Source organism: Lemur catta, chromosome 2 (assembly GCF_020740605.2).
Source record: "Lemur catta isolate mLemCat1 chromosome 2, mLemCat1.pri, whole genome shotgun sequence".
NCBI classification, from domain to species: domain Eukaryota; kingdom Metazoa; phylum Chordata; class Mammalia; order Primates; family Lemuridae; genus Lemur; species Lemur catta.
The window spans coordinates 24,132,870-24,158,582 of NC_059129.1; the positions used below are offsets into that span (position 1 = coordinate 24,132,870).

Here is a 25,713-nt window from a genome sequence, read left to right on the forward strand (position 1 = left end):
TACCTATCTGTTTACCCTCTGTCTCCTTAGTAGAAACAATAAGTAATTAAGGTTAAGGACCTAAATTTAACCTCACCACACCTCTAGCACCAAGAGCCTGGACCATCCAATGCCTCACATCGAACTTTGTAGCAGCAGCTTTTGAAATCTGTATCACATAAGAGATGTGTGTTTTCATGGATGAACCAGCTACATGCAGTACCCTCAGCTCCACCAGCTCATATGAACACACCGCGCCACGAAAATCGAGTATTAGGTAATGGCGACACTGCTTGCAATTTCATTAGTTCTAAGTGAGGGTCACAAAAGCTACAAGGCTCTGCCCTCTCTCTACCTACTGAATCATACCAGGCTCACAAAATCTGAAAACGCCAGGGCTTTCCTTGTGAATTCTGCTTCCCAATCCTGTTTTTCCAAATTGTCATTTAAATTACCTTTTAAATACTAGGCATTAATGTGGCCCCTTAAAAAAAAAATCTTGTTGGTTCATCAACTGGTAAATGGATAAACAAAATGTGGTGTAGCCATGCAATGGACTATCATTCAGCCATAAAAAGAAATAAAGTACTGATATACTCTACAACCTGGATGGACCCCATTAGGCTAAGTAAAGAAGCCAATCACAAAAGACCATATATTGTATGACTCCATTGATATGAAATATCCAGAAAAGACAAATCTATAGAGACAGAAAATATATTAGTGGTTGCCTGGGGCTGGAAGTGAGAATTAGTAATGACAGCAAGTAGGCATGAAGGATCTTTCTGAGGTGACAGAAATGTTATAAAATTGGATTGTGGTAATACGTGTACAACTCTACAAATTTACTAAAAAAATCATTGAATTGCACATTTAAAATGGGTGAATTTTATAGCATATAAATTATATCTCAATAATGCTAGTTAGGAAAAAAACCCACAAACAACAATGACAACAAAAACTCTTCCTGCATTCCAGGCTGCTAAGGATTCAGGGACTCTAAATCCTCAGTGCTATGGAACAGCCACAAAGTTGTGTGTGCTGCTTGTTCTTTGGTTGTTTCTAACTAGGCTGCCCACAGAAGAGCCAGATGTGATGAGACACAGGTCATCTCCTGTCCTTACAAACACTGGTCCAGGACCAGCTGGGAAAGTGCTACTGGTCTGCAAGCATTTCTGCCCACGTAGCTATCTGCAGCAATTTCTCTTCCTAGGGTGAAAATCAATTTGACCCATTAGGAGTAAATGATAACCCAGCTATTTTGAGACAGATCTCCTGCTGGAATAGCAGTCGTCTTTTCAGCTACGACTGTGGAAGTGGTTTGGCAAATGTTTTTCCAGGCAAAAATCTTTACTGTGTCCTTCTTTTTTTTTTTTTTTTTTGAGACAGAGTCTCGCTCTGTTGTCTGGGCTAGAGTGCCATGGCGTCAGCCTAGCTCACAGCAACCTCAAACTCCTGGGCTCAAATGATCCTCCTGCCTCAGCCTCCCAAGTAGCTGGGACTACAGGCATGCACCACCATGCCTGGCTAATTTTTTCTCTCTATATATATTTTTTAGCTGTCCAAATCATTTCTGTCTATTTTTAGGAGAGACAAGGTCTCGCTCTTGCTCAGGGTGGTCTTGAACTCCTGACCTCGAGCAATCCTCCTGCCTCGGCCTCCCAAGAGTGCTAGGATTACAGGTGTGAGCCACTGTGCCCGGCCTACTGTGTCCTTCTAAAAGGGGAGTTTCCTAGGAAATCTTCAGCCCACAGAGAAAACTCTCCATGAAACTTTCATTATGACAAAAGATTGTTTTGCTTTCATTCTTCCTTTCCCTTCTTCACCCACAATCCAGGTTTTGGTTTATACAGAATTATTTCTGCAAAAATGGTCCCTCACGGTGCAAAGGCCATGCTAGAAAGGAAGCTCTGAGGCCTGAAGGCTTTTATTCTATGGCTCCTTTCCAGCACCTCGGCCTGAGTAGGAGAAGCCACGGGGCCAGTGATTAGCAAAGCACAGAACAGCCCCTTGGGCTCAGCCTCTTACAGAATATTCTGAGAGTCCTGGGAGTACCTAATAAATCCCCAGCTCCCTAAGAACCAACCAAGCGATCAGAACCATTGTGACCATCTAGAAAGATATGTACTGCTACCTCTTAAGATACATTACTGGACACAATCACATTCCCATGACCTTCTATTTCATTGTTTAAAGAGAGATTTCTGTGACAGCCTCTGTGTTCCCGATTTCCTACTCACTTAGGCAGCAAGAATTGTTCTGAAGGTAAAGCACAATTAAGCTAAAAAAATAAAAAATAAAAAAGGCCCCAACACGTTGGCGTGAATAGAAGGACTTTCTACAACTATGCACACCTTTTGGACAAAATTATCAAGCCTGTTAACAGAATTCCCAGAACTAGCCCACCCAGTAACTTTGTGTTAAAAACCTAGGTTTTTCCATTGTTATTTGAAAAAAATGTGGAAGGGGAACCACATACAGGTAAATCTGAGTTCATGATCATCTGAGAAAACAGCTCGAAGAAAAAAAAATAACGATCTGAACCCAATTCAAGACTAGAAAATTTCATTCCATTTTAAATACTGGACAAAAGTTTTACCTTTGTCTTGAATGGAATTGTTTAAAATCACTTTTCCTTGAAGTTTAAGTGCAGATGATTACACTGGGCTTAAGATCCAGCAGATGCTATAACTCTACATAGTTATATATATTTCTTGGCAATGCCAGAAAAGCCTTCGGGGTTGAAAGCAGGCATTCCTAGCTCTGGCAATTAGCAAGCTATCAGACACTGTGACAAGGTCTAGCCTACGCTGGCCTCCATCAGACAGGGTATTTGGGGCCCCTACCCCAGAATTCAAGCAACTTTTAGATGCTGAACTTCAGAGGGAATAATACCTATAAGTTTGAAGTAGAAACCACTTCTTGAAATTGCAACTATGATAATATCCATTTTTGCTTAGTTCATTAGAGGCATGTGTTCTTATTTGAAAGAATAGAAACATAATCCTTCCAATTCTAAGTTACAGTACCAGGATGACTATCACGCAACATAACTTTAGAGTAACATTTTAAAAGTAATACTTCGGGTAATTTTAAAAGTAACATTGCAACCAGAATCTGAAAATGTCCTTCTTTTCTGGTATTTTCTTGTTTGTGTATATGTGTGTGTGAGAGAACCATGACAAGTACTAGATAACACTTGAACATGTGTATTGACATTTCATTCCACTAACTCTTTCTCACATTTGGACCTTTGAAACAACATAAAAAACTACATATTTGTGCAACCTCTATTATATATATGCCTACATTGAGCCCGTCCTTAGGCTGAGCCCAGGAAACACAAAGATGAATGAGGAAAGCGTTCCAGCCCTTAGAAATGCTTGGTCTAACAGGGAGACAGGTGTGAAAAAATACCAATGCAATCCACAGTGACATGGCGAAAATAAGAAATGCAAACATCTTTAATATTACTTGAATATCATTTAAAAATATGTAACTATCACAGATAAATGGAATATATTAAGGAAACAGTCGATTAGTTAATAGGTTTTAAATAGCTGTTGAAAGATACACACTTTGAAGGACACAGAAAACACTAGACTGTCTGGTTAAGTATTCTTGCCTGCCTCTTTATTGTTTTCAAAAGGTGTGTCCTGGAATAAAAAGCAAGCAATGAATTTACAGGAAAGAACATCTTATGCGCTGGGTCTCATTTGTTCAGAAAGTCCTAAAGCACTTAACAGGTAACAGGAACTTTACCTGTTCAAAGAGCAAAGTACACTGACTTCGTATAACACATGATTTTTTTTTTAAGTTCACTAATTCTTTCCAAATGCCACTCTTGTAGTAGTATCTGGAATAATTCCAGTGAACTTCCTTCAACCAGACCCTGTGAGATAGCTCATTCTATTTTGTATTAAAATCATAGCCCTTGCCATCTGAGAAATATTGTTCAACTCCGAATAATTTAAAAACAACTCAAGTTCTTATATTTCTCATGTACTAGTAAGGGGAGTCAAAGTTTTTAAAACATTTTTTTTTTGTCTCTCAGCTAGTTCTCTTATATAATGAACTTTCCAAAGACTTCTTACAAATTGCTTTAAAAACTCCTCTTAAATGTAACCTGCATATATATCAATCTTTTCCTCCTTTCTTCCCATACTGAGAAAAAACAAGGTCCAAAGAACTGAAGGGGCAAAGGCAGGGAAAGGAGCAAGGAAACGTCACTTATGACAGGGGCAGGCCCAGGCAGAGGGAGAGTCTGCAGTGCTAGGACTTTGGCACTGCTGTCCTGGCATAAAAGCTGTAACCTCCAGAAAGGCACAGGCCCTCTTTGTCTTTTCTCCAGTGTGGTTCCTGGTGGTGACCACAGTGCTTGGCACAGCTGTGCTGCTCAAGAAAATAGGTGCAGAAATGAATGAATGTCGGTGGTAAGCTTGGCACATACGTAACAGGTGCTCAAAACACATTCTCTATCTCAGTCCCACCGGCTAAGGAGGAGGTGATGACTTTAGTGACAACTGTGTGAGCAGCACAGATATTCTGTATTTATTCCACAAATATTTTTGAGTTCTTACTATGCACCAGCAATATGGGAGGTTAAAAAAAAAAACCCTCAAGGAGTGTACAGCTCATTGAGGGAGAGGAAAATGTGTGCTGATAATTTCGGCACCATTTTTTTATTAAATATTTATTCAGCTCCACCTACGAGTTAGTCACTCTTCTAGATACCAGGATAGCAGTATAAACAAAACAGATGAAATCAAGGCTCCTGCGGTGGTTACAGCCTAGTAAACATATGCCGCTATGACTATCATCTAACGCTAATCGAACACCTAAGATGTGCCAGACACCATTCTAAGAGCTTTCGTGTATTGTCAGGTTTAATCCTCATAGCAACCTTATGAGGTAGCTACTATTATCCTTATTTACAGATGAGAAAACGAAAGCACAACATCAAATGGAAACTAGAACGTTACCAAGTACATACAAAAATGTGGGATAACACAAAGGATGGCTAGGTTAGCGGAAAAAGTCTTCTCAAAGGGCAGGGCAGCTGGACTGTCTCTGATCAGAACAATGTTTTGCATGTTTACAGCATGCTTACACGTTTAGAAACAGATTGTATTGTCAGATATAGTTGATGTCCTGAATCTCAAGCTGCTCAAAGTATAAAAGGAAGCCCATGCTATGATAAAACATACCATTTGGTCAATTAATCATCAAAGTTTTATTTAAAAAAACCCATCATCACACTGAAGTATCATTGTGATTTTCCTGATTTGTCATTTGAGGTTTTCTGGTCAGATATGGATTGGTCTATTAACTAAGTCTCCGGCATCTGTATCTCAGAGACACATGGAGGTGACAGGCTGTCTGTTCCCTGTACACTCTCCCTTCCTCCTAACTCTGGGGCCGCTCTGCTCTTATGGTGGCTGGTGGTCAGATTTGTCATCTGAGACCTGTTTCACCCCTCCATGCCAATCTCCTGCATGTTTACTCTAGGCCATATGTTTTAATCATCTGAACTTTGCCCCCCTACTTTTGACAGGTTGTTATTACTGCTTTTGTACCTTTCAAGGACAGGGCTGCACCTTGAAGGGGATCAGCTGCTTGCAACATCAGGAATGACTTTTAAAAGAGCTTTAAGAATTGGAATTTGAGTGTTATTAATTTTGTTCAGTTAATTTTCCATTGCATTTGTAGTCTCAGGTTGGTAAATGTTAAAAATGTACTACCGTATGTAAAAATCAAGATAAAAACGGTAAGATTTAAAATTAGGTAAAAAGATTAATTTGCAAAACAAATGGAAAATGTTAGTTTAGGTTTTAAAACATTTTACCCATTAAAATGGAATATATATATATTTCTGCTTCCTTTAGGTTAAACATTATAAAAGTAACCCATTCACATAAAAAATGTAAGCACTCCAGAAGGTAGAGTGTAAGTGATACGCTTTCAAGTTCTCTTCCTCCTGCTCTAGAGTTAACTAGAGTCCCCCTTTGATATTGTTAGTGAAGGAATTGCCATTATTTAGGAACTTTTTAACCTCCAAAGTACCATAAAAATAAAAACACTTTAAGCAACAAACCAAGGGCATCTTCACCTATCTGCTGTTTTCTCTAAAGCATACATAGCTCTAGGAGGCTATGAATGATCAGTTAGATCTCTGAGCAAGGCTCCCCTATTTTGCTTCCTGGTTTAAGAACATATTCTGGCAATATTTTTCTTTTATTTTTAAGAGAGAGAACCTAGCCACATTTTATCTCACTTACATGTGCCTCACCTTTATCCACAAAGACTTCAGGCAGCTGTTACACCAGGACACAGTCATTACAATCATGATAAACCACAAAGACTCAAGGTCAGGAAAACATAAGTAGAAGTATAAAATCAAGGCTGAGGAAAATAAGAAGAGAAGTACACAGGTGTGAAAAGTCACAGAGCTGTAATCACTCAGCATATACCCATAAGTTCTAAGTTTGGGGGGGGAAGTATGCCCAATCATAGTAGACAAGAATTCTCTGGTATTCTCATAGCCAATGTCCATATTCTATATGTTATGGGTATACATGTTATACCACTGCAAAACACACATACACACACCTTCTGTGGATTATAAAAAAGGAAATGGTTTTAAAAGATCTACCTAATTGAATTGGGCACAATTGTGTGCACCTATAGTCCCAGCTACTCAGGAAGCCGAGGTGGGATGACTGCCTGAGCCTGGGAGTTCAAGGTCAGCTTGGGCAACAAACATAAAGTGACCCAGGCTCAAAAATAAATTAATAAATATCTACTTCATTGTTGGGAGTTCAGGGAAAGGAGCACTCTCCACAATGCAGATTACAGCATAATTGGGTGCACGTTTTCTGGAGGGCATTTTGCAATGTGGAACAAATATGCTTTAAAAGGTACCTGCCCTTTGGCCCAAAGCTCCCTTATGGGAATTTGGCTTAAGGAAAACATCACGGGTCTGTGCAAAGCTTTACCTGCAACGATGTCCACTGCAGTGCTGTAACAGCAGAGTACTGGCAATGATCTATGCTCAACAACAGGGCTGGATCAATAACTTATGATGAAGAATGGAGTTCTGTGGAGCCATCAAAACGATAAATCACAGAGTCCTGACTGACATGGGAGTGTGTACCGAAAAATATCAGAAAGAGTAAGAATAAGAGGCAGTGTTACCTCTGAGTCGTGGGATTCTGGGTTACTTCAGTGTAAATTTTCATAGAAACTTTGGAAAAACTCTAGTATCAGAGAAAAATAGTTTCAAAAAGCTGCCAAGATTAAATACACACACACACACACACACACACACACAAAGGCATATGAATTATTGTGGAAGATGATGAAAAGTATAATTTTGGGGACTTGTTCTCAAGCATGTACAATTACAATCTAACAGGGGAGAAGACTCAAATTAAAAATTACATTTCCTTTAGTGAGTACTAGTCTTGGAATCTCTTGAGTAAACTTTAACTTGCTCAAATTCTCTTTAAAAACTAGCCTATTGTGCTTTTATGTAACTTTTCAAGAATAAGTCACATAAAAAGGAAAGGTACTTTCATTAATATTCAATTAACAAGAAAATTCAATTAACCATAACTCCGCACCCCACCCCAAGCAATCCAGTTCTTCTGAATAAGCTCATCTATGCCCTCAACATCTCTTACATAATAAAACCCTTTGATGTGTTCAGCTATGATAGCTTTAGAGCTAAGAACTTATGTTTTATTGTAGTAAATACAACTGTGTGGCCTTTCTCAGATCCATGTTCCCTAGGTCCTGTCTTCTGACATTAAGTATCCCCCACGGGGCTTCTACTCAGGCTGCAGACCATCCTACAGAGAAACAGCAGATCACCAGCAGGCCTGAAACAAACAGTTCTGTTTGTTTTGTTTTTAATTTAAAAATTTTATCTGCATATGCGCATGAAAATGGCAAAAATTGAAAGGATGGGAAATATCAACTGCTGGCAAGGCTGTAGAGCAACTACAACTCTCTAGTGCTGGCAGTGGGAATGGAAACTGGTACAACCACTTTGGAAAACTGCTCGGCGGTTTCTACTAAAACTAAATAGTTGAATGCCTAACACCTAGTAAATCTGCTCCTGTGCATGTACCCAAGAGAAATGAGGGTCTATGCCCATCAGACTTGTACCAGAATGTTTTTCAAGCACTATTCATAATTCCCGGAGTAGTTTAAAAATAATCCACATGCTTGCCAAGAATAAATTGTGATATATATATTCACACAGCAGAATATCACAGAAACAAGAAAGAACTAACTACAGTTACTCCCAATAACACAGAAGTATCTGACAAACACATTGAGTAAAAGCAGACAGACAAAATAGGCTAAGCTAATGAATGCCATTAGATATCACGAGAGTGGCTACCATCAGAGAGGGTGCTGTGACTGGGGACTTCAGGGGGTGCTCATGGTCTGCTTGTTGAGCTGGTGCTAGCTACACAGGTGTGTTCAGTTTGTGACAATTTAGTGAACTATGTACACTCAAGCACACCATTCTCTATGTATACTGCAGTTCAATAAAATGTTTTGAAAATAAATTAAAATATATTTACATGTGTTAACAGATAAAAATTAATGTTTGTGCAGCTTTTATAATAATTTTTTTTTTTTTTTTTTTTGGAGACAGGATCTCACTCTGTTGCCCAGGCAGGAGTGCAGTGATGTGATCATAGCTCACTGTAGTCTTGAACTCCTGGGCTCAAGCAATTCTCCTGCCTCAGCCTCCCCAATAGCTGGGATTATAGGTGTGCACCACCACACCTGGCTAATTTTCAAAAATTTTTTTTGTAGAGACAGGGGTCTTGCTATATCACCCAGGCTGGTCTTGAACTCCTGTCCTCAAGTGTTTCTCTGGCCTCAGCCTCCGAAAAATGCTGGGATTACAGGTGTGAGCCACCATGCCCAGCCACCCTTTATAATAATTTATAGTAATTTTTACTTTTAAACTGCAGAATAAATAGATGTATGGAATGCTAAAGAAAACAAAAATCCAATTTGTTGTAATTTTATGCTCATTAGGTTTCACTTGCAGGTCTGTACAAGGCAAGAATTAATGCCCAATACCAACATAATGTCACGAATGTAAACCCAAAAGCTACATGAAACTTATGAATGGTATCATCTGACCAGCTGGTCCCACCCTCCAGGCTTCCTAATAAAGGCTGCTACATAACAGCGTTATCATAGTTCTAAAACCTCTTTTCAATCAAGAAAAAATGTTTATGACCAAAAAAAATCTATCATTTGACTTTATATTTTTATTTTATCAGACAAAAAGGTAATGTATTGGGCTGTTCACTTCAATATTTGATACCTGGCAAAACTTTCTGCTGCTACCTGGCACCTGATTCTTACTGTCCCCTTTTTTAGTCATCCTGGAGCCAAGAGCAAGTTGTCTAGGCTTCTGCAAATCCCGTTTTATCTTCAGCACATCTGAAGAGAGTGATGTTAAGGGAAAAGATTAATATCAAATAGATAGCTAGAGCAATAAACATACCTTAGAGAGGGTTCTTAAAGGCATTTTGAAGTGTCACATGCTAGCTCTGCATACTGTTCACACTGGAAACCAATCAGGCAGGGACTTTCACTTACACATCCCCCATAACCCCAAGAAAATAAAAAACCATTAAACAAACCCCAATACATATGCCAAGATTGCTTACTTTACCCAATTAAAGAACAAAAGCATCTCACTTTCTTACTAAAAGGTTTGAAACATGACAGTGATGATGAATTAGCAGAACGACAGAAAATTTCAGTGACATCTTAGATCATGAAAATTATGAAAATATGTTTGGTCTGTGCATTTGTTGGTCATTAGAAACTATACGACTATACAGAGACTGGCATGGTAAATGGGATGTGGAACCTGGTCACTCAGACTTTAGGCCTTAGTTCTTCAATCTAGAAATGGTTAAAAAGCAAACAAAATCTGTATCCACCTCGAGGGCTGATAGGTACTTAACAAAATGCTCTATGAAAAGTCTCAAGGTAGGGGTGGGAAGCCTAGCACAGGATAGGTGCTTCATAAATTGTCTATTCATTCAACAAATATGCGTGCCTACTATGTGCCAGAAGCTGTTCTAACTGCTTAGTGTACAGCGAAACAAAGCTTGTTGCCTTGGTTTGAGCTCACATTCTAGTTGGGTGGGAAGAGAGAAAGAGAAAGAAAAATAAATATATTACATAGTATATCCTAAGGTAGTAGGTGTTATGAGGGGGAAGGTAAAGTAACCTAAGGTGGGGTTGGAGGATGGAGTTGTCTACAGTTTTAAAGAGCTGTTTGAGGCCAGGTGTGGTGGCTCATGCCTGTAATCTTAGGACTCCGGGAAGCCAAGGTGGGAGGACTGCTTGAGGTCAGGAGTTCGAGACCAGCCTGAACAAGAGTAAGACCCCCCCCCATCTCTACTAAAAATAGAAAGAAATCAGCCGGACAACTAAAAATCTATATAGAAAGAATTAGCCAGGCATGGTGGCACACACCTGTAGTCCCAGCTATTTGGGAGGCTGAGGAAGAAGGATTGCTTGAACCCAGGAGTTTGAGGTTGCTGTGAGCTGGGCTGACGCCATGGCACTCTAGCCTGGGCAATAGAATGAGACTCTGTCTCAAAAAAAGAGTTGTTTGAGCAGGTCTCCTTGAGGTGATCTTCAAAGACTTGTCATTTCCCTGCTGCACTCATTGCTTAGCAAGATTCATGGAGGTAGGACATCCTTGGATGACATCACACCCATCCTTCTTCAACCCCTAAGTCTTTGACAGTTCTGGGAAGGTGGCGGCTACTCTTAATTAACATTTTTTTGAACTTTATTTCTTCCCCTACCACTAAAGCATGTACTCACCAGAAAACCATTCGAAATCACAATCAAGCTTTTGAAGGCAAATTACAGGCATACTATAGACCAAAGTGTGGGAAGGGGAGGGATCTTTGGCTGAACTCTAATTACCAACAGTAACATTACTTGGCATTTGGGGGCTTATTATGAGGCCATTTGTTCATGAAGTGGTAAAACACACATTCTCCTGGGAGTTAGCAAGGATGTCCAGTAATCTCGTCTAAGTATATATTTTAGATAACTCAGCAAATGTGCAAATAGTATATATTTAAGGATATTTGATACTGCATACAAAGCATCATGCTACTTTATAATTCCCTCTTTTCTCTAAAGAATTTTTTCCTTTATTTCAAAGTCAGAGAAATTTGAGTATTTAAAAAAAACTAAAACCTACCAAGTCATAAAATCTCATTTGCAGGTGGCTTTTGTAAACACACCTGGTCAGGTTGTGTTTCTATTAGTAAAATATTGTAGACTGCTAGGTAACATAAAGGATATATCTTTTTAAAATAACTCGATTCACCAACACCACCAGATTTTTTGCCATATTAACCTTAAATTGTTTGCAGCTTTGACCATTGAGGGAGGGCGGGGGGTTGACAGAGAGAAGAATGCAGCAGGGAGGTGGTGAAAGGCTTTCCAGGCTTCCATTCAGACTTGCGAATATAAAATTTCACTATGCATTTCCACCATAGTCAAAACATGGGCTAGCAGCTTTCACTTCATCTTATAGATTATATAAACTTGTTGTCTGGTGCTGTAAATTTTTTTTTTTTTTTTTTGATACACAGTCTCGTTCTGTTGCCTAGGCTAGAGTGCCACAGCATCAGCCTAGCTCACAGCAACCTCAAATTCCTGGGCTCAGGCAATCCTCCTGCCTCAGCCTCCCAAGTAGCTGGTACTACAGGTGCAAGCCACCACACCCAGCTAGTTTTTTCTATTTTTAGTTGCCTGGCTAATTTGTCTCTATTTTCAGTAGAGATGGGGGCTCGCTCTTGCTCAGGCTGGTCTCAAACTCCTGACCTCAAGCTATTCTCCCACCTGGGCCTCCCAGAGTGCTAGGATTACAAGTGTGAGCCATCACACCTGGCCAGGTGCTGTAAATTCTTATCCCACCACCTTGAAGTAAAAAAGTGATCCTAAAACATTAACAAGGAAATTGTCACTAAAAATCAATCAACAAACATTTAGTGAGCTTTTAGTATGGTTTCAGACACCTGGGAATGGAAGACAAGGTTCGGGACTCTGATTTTCAGTGTATTGCAACCTTTTAAAAACGATTTACACTGCTTTATGTATAACCAAAATGAAATCCACACTTTTTTCCTCCTGCTCCAGTTCCTTGAGTAATATGACATGCCCAAGTGGTTGGCATTTATGGCACTGTAATTCACTTGAGTCAGCCCCTGCAATGAGCTAACACTAAAGTATAAGTCAGGAAGAAGTGGAAGAAAGAGCAAAGAGAAGACTTTACTCTGAGCATCTGACTATTTGACTCAAGTTGTTACTCCCCCTGAGATTGGGAAGACAAATATGCCCATGTTCTTGGAAGCAGGGTGGAAGGAACTTCTGTGTTCCTGTGTTTTTGTATCCCAACAGATACTTAGACTCCGCTTCAAATTGGCAATGATCTGCATTCCTCAATTACAGTTTTTCCTTTACTGACAGTCATCAGAATAGCTACTAAGAGTCTGGTAGTTAAGAATGTTTTATTTACATACTTTGTTAGTACCCCACAGCCCCTGCCCCACCATCTTCAGGATTATTTAAATAGTAACAATCTCAATACAAATGTAAGACTTTAACATTCAAATTTCTGAAATCTCTAAAAACTGCCCTCTATTAAGGGAACATATGAATAAGGAATAGCTTCCGGTCACAGTTGCTGAGCCTGAAAATGCTGTGTCAACTGTGCCCACTGTATCTTCCTACAAAGTATAATTCATAGGTTACAGTATATACTTTGTGTATTAAAATGAAGGGAATTGATAAATCTTTTGGACTTCCAGGGATTATGAAAACATTTCCATGCTCTTTTGTTATTCTCTACCAACAAAAGGCAATAAACTCCTCTGACTTTGGGAACTCAGATCTTGCAAACCCAGAAACTGAATGTTAGGGTTAAAAAAACTATAAAACTGACCAAACGGTGGGCCTTAAACATGGCTACGAATGAATTTAGAGAACTTTAAAAGTTTCAAGGGGTTCAATGACCCTAAGCTGAATTCAAACAAAAGTTGTTTTGTATTCTATTAATAGCAGATGATTAAACACATATCTTATTTCAACTGGAATTCATTTATAAGTACTTAAACTTACTAAACTCGCCACTAATCCTAAATCTATGTCTGTTTCTGGAAAAATCCTCTCCTAATACATGCAAAGTTAGGAGACTGGCCATCAACGCATTCCTTAAGGTTAGGTCCATTTTATTAAAATCGCGGGTGCTCTTTCACTCCAGCAACCTCACAGAATAACCGATGTATACAAGCCGAGTTCGACTTAAAGCGGTGCGAGGAAAGGGGGGGGGTTCGGTTAGAGCCTCCCCGAGAGCAGACCGGCCGCCACCCCAGGACTCCCGGGGCTGAGCGCGCCCCCACCGCGGCTCGGGGAAGCGCTCGGCCGGCCCGGCCCTAATTACAGGGGAGTATTCCCCCTGCATTCCTCGGCGCTTTATTTGCTCGGAGGAAACTCGAGCTTGCCTCTGGTCTCCGAGGGCTTAAGCCCGGCAGCCAGGCGAGCGCGACCATCGCTTCCCAGAAGTTGGGAGGAGGACGCGGGCCGCCCCGCCGGCCGGACCCTGCTCCTCCGCCCCCCGCGCCCGGGCCGGGGAAGGTGCGGCCGGTCGGGCGGGGAGGGGGAAGGGGAGGACCTTCCGCGGCGCAGACCGCGGCTTACCTTGTAGGTGGTCTCCGTGAGCCGGCTCACCTCCTCCTGCCCCCGCGACATGGCTGCGGCCGCCGGGCGGGCGAGCGCTGCAGGGCGCGGCGAGGCCTCGTGGCCGCCCGACTCCGGACGGCGGGAGCGCCGGGGCTTGGCTGAGGAGCCCTGGGAGGTCGGCCGCCGTCGGCCCGGGAGTGCCCGCGCGCGCCTCCTCCGCCAAAACGTCAAAACTTGCGGCGGGACTGCCGCGGTCTGAGGGACGCTGAGGAGAAGCGGCCCGACGCGGCGGGTCGAGCGGGGCGGGCCGAGCGGGGCGGGCCGGGCGGACCCACCTGAGGCGGGCGGGCTGGTGGGCGGGGCGGCCCCACCTGAGGCGGCCTGGTGGGCGGGGCCGGGCCGGGGCGGGGCCAAGTGGGCGGGGCGGCTCCTGAGGAGCGGCCGGGGTTGGCGGGGCGGAGCGGATGGGCGGGGCGGCACGAGACGAGTCGCAGTGGGCGGGGTCACCCACCTGAGGCGGACAGGGCGGGGCTGACACTGAGCGCCCTCTCGCGGCCCTCCCAGAGCTCCCCGAGGGGCCGGGACCCGCGGCGTTTAGGCCTCTGTGGTCCTAAGAGCCCTCGTGTGCCCCGCACCCTGCTGATCCCAGAGGCCCTGAGGCCCATGCCCTCCGTGGTCGCTCCCCCCAAGTCCTGCATTTTGGAGCCGCGGGAAGGGGGACCCACATTCCCCAGTTGTATTGATTTTCTGATTGACCCCTCCCCACTCACCCCCTACCTGACCCCAAAGGTCTGAGGGACCCCAGCGCATGGGCTCTCACAGGTGGAGGAAGGGGGCTGCCACTTGCACTTTTGGAAGCTCTTGATATATCAAAAAATTAATAAGTTCCAAGATGTGGTTCCGGAAATGGCAGCACATTTTAAAACTTTACATTAAGAACGACCTTTAACTCAATGCAACATAACCGTGCTGTTCACAAGCTCGTTCTAGGATTTAGAAAACCCTGGTGAGCTGAGGTTTTGCGGAAGCGTCTCTTCCTTTCATCACTCAGTCTGTGCAGGTGTGTGGCCCCTGGGGCTCCCTGTTTTGTCTCCACCCCACCCACAGCCCTGCCCAGGGGTGAGGCAGCTGCCTTCTCTGGGCCTCTCTCAGATTGTGACCCAGACCCTGAGGGTCCAGAACAGCTTTCTCCCACAGGGAAGCCCTGCTTAGCATCTGAGACCTCCACCCAACAAGGGTGGGAGGTCTTACTCTGATTTTTAAAAACTTCCATTTGGGTGCAGTTGCATCTTTTATGGTCTGTTAGGATATGACGCTTATGAACTGCTCCTGTGATAAAGTTCTCTAGCAAATGCACACAAAGAAGGCACTGTGCGGTCCAGATGGGAATACCAAGAGTATGAGATGCCTCTGGACTTAGAACAGAAGGAACCGTTTGAACTCTGGGGCAGTCTTATCGGGTTTTGCAAGCCATAAAACATATCATGCTTGGAAACCAAGCATGGTTGTTGAGGGAAATAAGACATTGGCCCCAGGTTTCAGACAATGGAAGCAGCTTCCTCCTTCCTTAATAGACTTACAGTATTTGACTCAAAAGATTTGGCAACTGGGTTTAATTTGCCCTATGTGAGATGCATTCATGACTTTATTATGACCATGCTCTTCAAGTATGTCTGTTGGTTTTTATTTCAACTTGAAAATCTCTGCCTTAACTTTGCAGATCTCCTTTTGTCTTAGAACTTCTCTCTGTGCTTTCTGATGAATGAAGTCATTTCACCCTCTGCTGCCAGGCAGTCATCCGAGGAGCTGGAAAGAGAGCAGAGGCTTAACCTTTAACACTTCACAGCTCGGTGTGTGTGGTTTAGAGCCAGAAAAGACAGAGATTAACAAACCACAATAAAACCAGCAAGTATCTCAGATAGCCCAAATCAATTGCTGAGGTTGGGTTTCATCATGGGACCAGGCTCATACTTGTATGCAAATCTTCAAACATTCGGTAATATTTAACTCTGCTTTATGGGAATAATGTCCTGGTTATGACCATTCTGCTCCTCTAGAAGTCTTTGAGAATGGTTAGCTCTCGGTGGGTCTGCACCAACATTAATATTGCAGTCCCCAGCTCAGTGCTTGACACATAGATAGATGCCTGGAAGGTCTTTACTGAACAAAAGAACAAGTGAGTATTGATTATCTGCTCTGTGCCAGGCACTCTGCTGGGGGCTGTGGGTGTGCAGAATTAACTGGGTTTGAACCATTCCTTTAATACCGCGCAGAAGGTAGAATTTAAGGGAGATCACAATGAAAGCTATAAAAGGGGTACAGTCAGTCGTGCCATAGGTAAAAAGGTGGGCATGAACCCAAAATGCCATTTGTATCAGACTCCTCAAGTATGTTGGTTGCATGTAAACTTGGAAATCCAGAGACTTAGTTGTTCTGAGACTTCCTGATGCACAGAGTGAAGGAAAGTGAATCAATAGAAAGGAATGACTCAGGAGGAGGTGAGAGCAGCCCTTGTTTTGCTCAACAGCTCTTTGCTTGCTGAGAAAGCCCTGCAGCAGCTCTCCAACAGCACAGAACGCAAAGGCTGAAGAAGAGCTGATCTGGCCTTTCTGTAAATCAGTGCAACACCCCCCCAGGGGCAGGCAACCAAGGTCTCTTAGTTTCTGCTTCAGTTTAAATAGGGATGGTCCTGAATTACAGTGATTCAACTCCTGATGTTTCAACTTTACAATGGTATGCATTTAGTAGCAATTGTATTTTGGATTTTAAATTTTGATCTTTTCCTGGGCTGGCCACGTGCAGTATGATACTCTCTTGCAATGCGGGGCAGCATTAGCCAGCTGCAGCTCCTGGTCAGCCACACAAGGGTTAAACAACCAAACTCTACAGTGTACGGTGTCGCCAGAAGATTTTGCCCAAGTGTAGGCTAAGGTAAGTGTTCTGAGCACATTTATGGTAGGCTAGGCTAAGCTAGGATGTCTGGCAGGTTAGGGATATTATATGCATTTTTGACTTAATGATATTTTTATCTTAGGATGGGTTTATTGGGACATAACCCCATCATAAATCACAGAGCATCTGTAGTCAAAAATCCTGTTTATATTAACAAAGTTTGTAAGCTGTAATTGCAGGTGACAATGTCAACAAGATTTTGAAAGCCATGATCAAAACAAGCTCTTCTTTGGGGGGGTTATCTCTTCTTCTGAACTTACTGTGTAGCCTGCAGATGGGTTCTTTGGCCTGGTGGGTGCTCTAGGTGAATCCATGAGAAGTCTACTGTATTTTGTGACAAAAGAGGTCTCTGCTGATAACAGTAGTTTTGGGCAAATTCCCATAGAAAATACCAGGAGACATAGATTAAGTTTTTTATTCTGCAAAAGCAAACGTGAATTGAAAACTCATTTACCTTTCTGTAACTTTTCTTCCAATCCAGATGGCATTAACTTCTGCAAAGCTTATTTCTGCTGTAGAGTTTTCCACTAACTGTTCCCTCTGCCTAGAATGTTCTCCTCCCTGCCCCCAGAGCTCTTTGCTGTCATTTGGATTTCAGCCTATGTGCAGCCTCAGAGAGGCCTTCCCTGACCACTCAGACTGAAGTAGTGTTTCAGGCCCTTTCTAACACAGCATTCTATTTTAATTCTAAAAGTGCTTAGCACTGGTTATGGTAGGCTGAATCACGGCTCCCCAAAGATGTCTAAGTTGTAATCCTCAGAATCTGCAAATGTTACCTTATATGGCAAAAGGAGCTCTGCAAATGTGATCTATTAATATTAATAGTTAAGATTTTGAGAAGGGGAGGTTATCCCAGATTATCTGGGTAGGCCTGATATAATTCCAAATGTCCTTATAAGAAGGATACAGGAGGAGCCAGAGGTGATGTGCTAACAGAAGCAGAGACTGGAGTGATGCATTTTGAACAAGGAGGAAGAGGCCACAAGCCAAGGAATACAGGCAGCCTCTGGAAACTGAAAAAGGCAAAGAAATGGATTCTCCCCCCAGAGCCTCCAGAAGGAGCCAGCCCTGCTGATGCCTTGATTTCAGCCCTATAAGACTCATCTTGGATGTCTGACCCAGAACTGGAAGAGAATAAATGTGTACTGCTTTGAGCCACTAAGTTTGTGATAATTTGTTACAGCTATGATGAGAAACTGATACACTAGCTAATCTTTTTTCTTGTTCATTTCTTTGCTGTTTCTGTCTCCCACTCCCATCCCACTATTAGACTACAAACATTGTAAGGGCAAGGATGATTTCTGTCTTGTTCATTGCCTAGCATATAGTAGGTGCTCAAGAACTGTTAAGAGAATGAATTTATGAAGTAGTTAAGATCTCTTCGTTTCATAATGAATAACTCCATCAGGGATTTGTTTTCTCCAGTGTTTGAAAAAGCAATAGCATAGACCACTGCAAAACAGATTGTGAGTCTGAAGTCCTTGAAGGGAATGTATAGATTATCAAAATATCAAAAGGTAACAAAGCATTAGCATAAACAGGTTTTGAGAAAAAGCTGTGAACTTTCCAGAACAGTGCATTGCAGAGTAAATACCTAGTTAGTATTACATGAATATACTGAAAATGTTAGTCCTCAAAAAAAAAAAAAAAGGAAAATACTTATCAAATTTACAAAACTACTAAATGATGGATTTAAACTATGCACATATGGATGTGATGGCTTATTAATTCTGGAATATAAAGCCTTCTAGGAATAAGAGTTAAATGAAACATGTGTTAATATACAACAAATGTTGTATAGCCATGAAACATTCAACAGATTCCACAAGATACATGAAAACTAATCTTGTTACTTCAATGGTATTTGAACGACTTCTGCTTTTCAACTTTTTTCGGTTTTGGAAAGCTCAAATCTTAATCCATCTTTTCTGTTGCTCATGAATTATTTACAAGTACTCTGAAAATGTGATTCTGTTTATTTGTAGAAGTGACGTTTCATCTAGCAACACTTTAATAGTTGAGTCTTGTGTCAATGAACATTTAAGATTGTGATGGTGAAATCAGAGCTAGAGATGTTGAAAGAGCTCTCACTACTGAAGGATAGTTTAGGTAGGAATAGAAATCCTACCTCTCTTTCACATTTTTCACATCTGAATCTTTCTGTGCTGCATTCTGGATAATTTCTTCAGAATCATCCTCCAAATCACGAATTCCTTTTTATTGTCAAATAATATTCCATTGTATGGATATACCAATTTTGTTTATCTATCCATCCATTGATGGACATTTGGGTTGTTTCTACTTTTTGACTGTTAGGAATAATACTGCTGTGAACACTTGTGTATAAGTTGGTGTGTGGATATATATTTTCATTTTTCTTGGGTATATACCTAGGGGTATATTTGCGAGGTCATATGGTCATTCTATCTTTAACATTTTTAGGAACTATCAAACAGTTTTTCTTCATTTTCTATTTCTTGGAAGAGTTTATGAAGAATCAGTATTTCTTTCCTTTAAATGTTTGATAGAATTCACTGGTGAAAGCATCTGGGCCTAAGATTTGCTTTGTGAGAAGTTTTAAAATTGCTAATTCAATCTTTTCACTTGTAGGTCTTTCAATTTCTTTTTCACAGTGTTATTTCCCTATGGCTTTTATTCCTTCATCTCTTTAATCATTTAAAATATTGTTTTATAGTCTCTACCATCTAGTTTTATGTGTTCTTTTGTTTTGTTTGGTTTGGTTGTTTTTATTCTCATTCAGCCACGGTTGTGTCTGTGTCATGGTGGATCATTTCCTTATTTGTTTTGGTAATTTTTAAATTATGAGATCATCTTCAGTGGGGATCCATTTTGTCCATAAGAATCCTATGTACCCTGGGTTGTAAAGTATTCCTCTAGAAAAGTTCTGCATTTGTTCTTGTCAGGTGCTCCCAGAAGTTCACCACTGGATGGTGTTAAAATTCACTTTGCACTTGCCCCATGTCACAGGCTTAGTGGGTTAATTTCTCTTAGGATATTGTTTTTTCCCTACTCAAAACCCCAGTTAAGTCAATCTCCTCTGTCCTCCCCCTAGGCCAATAAGTATTTTCTAGTGCTCCTCTTCTATGCAGAGAGGGTCCCACCCTGTGAAGGAGTCTTAGTGTCATTGTCCATCTTGCACAGGCCACCAGTCCTTATTTTATGTGGGTGAAACATATAACATATGAGATACCTGAACACTGGGCCCATTTCTAGCTCCAGTTCTCCCACCCCACCCCCAGGAACTCCCATATCATCTGTTCATGTGCTTGGCTTCCTTCCCTTTGTATTTTTGATTTCTGGGATGTCTCCTTTTTTTCTTGCAAACGAAATTATGTATTAAAATGGTTTGTTATATTTTATCCATAATTTTAAATATTTGTCACTGGAGGAATTCCCGGTTGTATGGTCTGCCAGAAACCTGAAGGGGGCTTTGTAGTTTCCATCTGAGACTGTATGGAGCAATCAGGACTGGACCAGGTGGCCAAGAATCACGTTACAGTGTGTCTCTATCAGTGTATAGTACCAGACAAGGTATTTTTCACTTCTTGTTCTCGGTTTTTTCACCTCTGAAATAGGGTAGTTGGTCTTCAAGTTATTTTGAGTTCTAAAATCCTGGTTTTTTCTTTTTTTTTTAACTTCTGTCCACAGGTCTGATTCTAAAATCTCTTTTTTCACTAGGTGCAGGTTGTTAGAAGAGGCTATTTGCCCACGGCCAAGATAACCCAAACATTCTTTACTTTTCCAAGGGCAGAAAGGGAGAGATACTGGTCTGTTGTCCTGAAAACTCCTGAGTGATTTGGCCTCGTGTGGAAATGGCCTAGCCAGATTTGTGGAAGTTGATCTGCCTGGCCTATCTTTATTTGCCTTGTCTTGATTTTTTTTTCCATGGGAAAACATCAGCAGAGAGAATTCTAAACTTGCCTTTGCTAAGCAAATTTGTTTTCTGTATTGACCAAACTCTAAATATCGACCACTTCTGCAAATTTCTTCTTGGTAGGACTTACATCCTTGCACGGTGTGCCTGGTATTTTTCCTGGTATATTTCCAACAAATGCAGTATGTTCTGGAACAATTTTACCTTCAGTTGGGGCTTTTTCTGAGAGGCAAGACTTTGGAAAAGATGCTCTGGAGTACTGTTACAGGAGTTTATCACGCCAGATAAATAATTCTCACTTCTTTCCATACTGCCACTGTCACCACAGTGAAGCCAGAAGGAAAACACCTGGATTGCCAAGCAGTTCCTCAAAGTGAACAGCAGGGGATGCCAAGGGGATGGAATATAATGGAATATTCTTTTCCACGAGGACTATTTCTCTTTTAACACTTTCTCTTTCAGGGAGAGCAACATTTGGTGACACAAGGATGCCCCTGATGACCCTTTTTGTCTACACTCCACCTTATTACACACTTGGGGTGGTTGTCTTCGTGGGCCTGATGTCACCTAACCACACTAGTCCCTTTGACATTGGACCCTGGCATTGATAGCAAATCTGTTTCCAGAACAGCTCAGCCCTTCTGTAACCTTTCACTCTCTCCATCATCGTGCTCAGCTCAGACCTTGAATTTCCATGGATTTATGAGTGCAATAAATGTGGAGAGAATGCAACTGTTTTGCTAAAAGGGGATGTCTTAGCCCCACGGATCTTGAAATTCAGCATAAAAACAAAAAAATTTCCATTAGGTAAATGCATACAATTATAAATAATTTAGTAAAACCTTGAGTTAGTAATTTATATGTTTCCTTAAAAATGTCCCCCACATATCGACATTGACCGGGAAATGCAAGAATGCTTAAGAATCAATGGAAACTCTGCTGAGTATGAAAGGTAGACTTCCCCAATTAAGCCCATTGGAATGTCCCATAAGTATCTGATCACTATAAAAGTTTTAGAATGAATTTGGCCATAATGTTAGGAAGTAATGTTATCGGCCTAGAAATAGGAATCACAAATTCATGGTGGAAGGCGCTTTACTATTTTAGTACTAATCGCTAAGATGTACTCACCACCTGAAAGGATACATTCTATGCATCAGTTGTTTATTTAGCGATCTTTAAAATCTATAGTTGCTATGGCTTTGGCAAGGCAATGAGCAGGCATATAAGGGCAGATACTCAATCCTTTTTGTCTAGTATAGAGACTGGGGAGCTAAAACTGTGATTTTTCTGGTCTCCTTGCAGTTAGAAGGAGCAAAATAGACATATTCTGGCTAGAGACTAAGTAAAGATCTGCTAAGAGAGTGAAAAAGTGAAATATTTGGAGTTCACATAGCCTTTTCTTTGGCCTCCTAATAACTTCCTTTTTTTTTTTTTTTTTTTTTTTTTTTCAGAAATAGGGTCTTGCTCTGTTGCACAGGCTGGTCCCAATGACTTCCTGGAAAGCAGATGTGATGTCTATGCAAGAAGCAGCTGCCGTCTTGCAAGCCCAGAGAAACTAGCAAGCCTGAATGTCACCAAGCTGAGACTGGCGGAGTGGTGAGGCAGAGCCTGGAACTCCCACAGCATCTGTGAATGCTGACTTTTCTGTTCTTTGCTGCTAACGCATTCCTATGTGACGTATATCGTTCTTAAACTTGGGATGATTTGATATTGTGTTGAATTCAACATAAGCAAACATAATGAATCATCAAATGACAAAATGCAAATGGTGAGAAAGGACTCCTTGAAACTTTTCATATATTGACATTTTTTTCATTTTGGGGACGACCATATTTTGGAGATAAAACAAAAGACCGTGGACTGACAAATTCAAGTATGATTACGGAGACCAAAGTGCGGAATGTTGTTAAAATTAGGACTGTCCTGAAAAATCCCCTATTATCTGTGAGTTTGTAGCCTTAGGCCACTTTCCAAAAGCACTTTCATTTCTGTTTGATCAAAGAGCATTATTTTACACCCACTTTTCCAAGAAATAAATTTCAGAATCATTTTTCAAAGTTAGCAAACTATGGACCTTGTGAAGAGAAATCATCCACGTTGCTTTTGAATCAGTCATTGTTCCTGCAAGACTTCCCCCAAAATGACAACAACGATGACAATATCCTCAGAAGTCTTTGGATAGTATTCACGCGTTATCATTAGGTAAAATGATACATATCTCTAGACTCGTAATTGAGTTAATAATTCTTGGATCATTTCTCTTGTAGCAGCAGCTTTCTTCTGAACACAAACAGAGATGAGATTTTGGCTGTTTACTCATGGCACAAAATGTCATTCAGAGTGTAGGTTTTGCAACATTTGGATATTTGACACTAAACAGGCAAGGTATTTGGGTGTCTGTGTTTCCCCCTGCTCTGACTGAGCGAGCTGTTTGCTTATCTGGTAGACTGCTGAGTCTAGATTCAATGAATTCTCCTTCCAGGCACAGGAGCTGGGACCAAGGAGCAGCATTTTTGCCTTGAATTGTTTCCAGGTCATTGTGAGTCTGACATTGGCTGCCACGAGAAACCATCTTCCGGAAGCCCTATGCTGCTGGGCCTGTCTTGATTGTGACTTGGTGACAGAGGATTCCTGCTGCCATTGGAATGGGATAGGGCATGAGGATGTGGTGGGAAAGTGTAGGTCTGGTGAATTCAGTTCCTGTCTTCAGGGAGAACATCCCCTGTGACTTGGAGGAAGTCGCACGTGTCCCCAGGCCTTTGTGTCCTATTTAACAGGAATAGGGGTGGGTAGTACTCCAGATGAACCTTGAGGGGGTGGGGAGAGGCCATGCTTTTCCTGGGGGCTTTTCTCCAGAGATGTGGCTGCCGCCCAGGCCACCAGATGTGTCTCCAGGATGCTTGGGAAAGAAAAGCAGAAGCCTAAGCCAGGGGGGCAGTTGCCCCTGCTCCTGGGGGGCTGGCCAGGAGGAGGCCCCAGGGTGGCCAGGGCTGCCTGAGTGGTGGCTGAGGGAAGGTCACTGGTCCTGCAGCCGCTGCCCCTCCCTCCCCTTGCAGGCTGCCTTTGATCCTGCTGTCAACAGAGATTGCAGTGCACATGGGGATTTGCTGGCCTGCTCTGTCACTGCCCCCCCAGGCCGGCTGGTCAAGGCACATGGAATTCCCACGCCCCTCACAGGTTGTGCAACTACTGCACAGATGCATTTCAGGTTTAATGAATGTTTTTTATGGAATGAACCTTCTCAATTTATTTTTGCTGGCCCATCCGTCTACCTGGAACAATCACATGGCAGAGAAGGGCACAGATGGGCCAGCCAGCCAGGGAAGGCTGAAAGGAACTGCCCTGGGGCTACCAGTGGCTCCTGGGCCACACCATTTGAGCAGAGCTGCTTTGGAGGAAGCCCCAGGATGTGCCGCTGGAATTTGGGCCCACACAGAGAGATCTCAGGAACCCGATAGGTTCTTTACAACCTGGCTTTGCCCACCTCTCCCACAGAACTCCCCTCCCAGCTCTGTCTTTTGAAATCATTGCTCCTGGCCTGATTTTGCAGGCTCTGCTACCAGACAGTAAGCAAACTCTCCTGCCGTTTGCTTACTATGTGTCCTTGGCAAGAGACTTCTCTGCATTGAGCCTTTTCTCCCTGTCATTTGCAGAATGGGAACAAGATACTGTGAGTTTTACCTACGTGGCATTGACGGAGGCTGCTGCTAGGTGCTGAGTGAGGGTTGGGGGGGTCTGGGATGCCCCTTCCTTGGCAGCCTTCATGTCCGCAGCCACGTCTCCTCTGCAGGGTTTCACCCCAGCTTAGTTCAGCGACTGTGTCACTCCTGGAGACACGTTCTTGTCTGTCCGGGTAGATCAAGGCATGACTCACCTTGACAGCAACTCACCCTTGAGTCACATCCACCAGGATGATATGACATCATCAGCAAATACAGCCAGTCATAGATACGGGGGCAGCTCTGTTTGCCTTGGAGATAAACGCTACCACCTGGGCGGGGCTGTGCGGGCAGGTGAAGGACGCCAGGCCCATGGGTGTTAACTTTGTACAATGATGTGTCTGTGAAGGCACTAGGGGACCCTGGGGTGGGAAACTGCCCAGAGACCGTCCTGTGACTCTGCTATAGTCACTGCGAGGGGGAAGGTATGTCCTTGGCTCTCACAGGGAAAGGACGCCCAGACAGGCTAGTTTGCTACTCTGCATCCTTACCTCCCAGGCCTCCGTCTTTCAAAGTCCAACCAGAGAATCCCCTAATACTCTGCTTCCTGCCCATTTATATCTCAGTGCAAGGAGGGTAGACCCTGAGGGGAGGGCCGGCTGCTCAGCTCCAGGGCTGCTCCTGCCCTAGCTGAGCACTTGCTTCCGTCACTATAGAGAACTTAAACCAATCTTCGCCCCTGCGTAAGCCAGAGAGTCCCCATTGAGACTGGATTTTGCCATTTTCTTCAGGGTCATGGAATCCTTGGTTACACAACAAGGGAGGATATGGGATTTCCTTTCGAGGTGATGAAAAGGTTTGGAACTAGTCAGAACACATGACATTGGGAATATACTAAATTCCACTGAATTGTACATTTTAAAATGGTTAATTTTATATTATGTGAATTTTACCTCCATTTCAAAAACAAAGAAGAAAGAACAGGCAGGGCTGCATACCAGCAAGGATCCCTTTCTATGGGCAGCATGGTAGGAGCTTGTCAGCTATATGCAGTGACCAAGCTGGGGGGCCCGAGACTTGTAGACATGGGCTGTCATGGGACAGCCCAGTCCAGCATGCAAGATGCAGGGACAGAGCCACTCAAGTGCCAGCTCCCTGTGATCTGAGCCAAGGAGCAACCCGGGGCCTGTCCCAGTGCTGCTGCTACTGTGTCACTGGCGTGCAGTGGGGCTGGCGGTACTCGCGTACCCAGGAGGGGGGGCCTTTGGTGCTGCCAGCCCCCGGGCTCTGGCCCAGCCCAGCCACCCTTCCTGGTGCAGCAGGTGCCCCCTCATCCCTCCCGGGCCAGGCTGGTGAGGCACAGGACCAGTGACCTTCTGTGTGAGCCCTACTGAAGCCTCAGGCAGATAGATAGAAAGACCAGGCTTGCAGATCTATCTTGGTCTAAAAGTGTGATATTTTGCGCATCGT

The 25,713-nt window shown here is 42.7% G+C and overlaps 1 protein-coding gene across 1 annotated transcript in view; it reads right to left on the reverse strand.

Annotated features, from left to right (window-relative positions):
* BAIAP2L1 (BAR/IMD domain containing adaptor protein 2 like 1) overlaps nt 1-14,024 on the reverse strand; it is an 86,787-nt gene extending 72,763 nt beyond the window's left edge. The window contains exon 1 of the mRNA XM_045541323.1: nt 13,753-14,024. Coding sequence (XP_045397279.1) covers nt 13,753-13,803 — 51 coding nt within the window. The 5' untranslated portion in view covers nt 13,804-14,024. The remainder of the gene's footprint in view (nt 1-13,752) is intronic.
* Between the last annotated feature and the right edge of the window lie 11,689 nt (nt 14,025-25,713).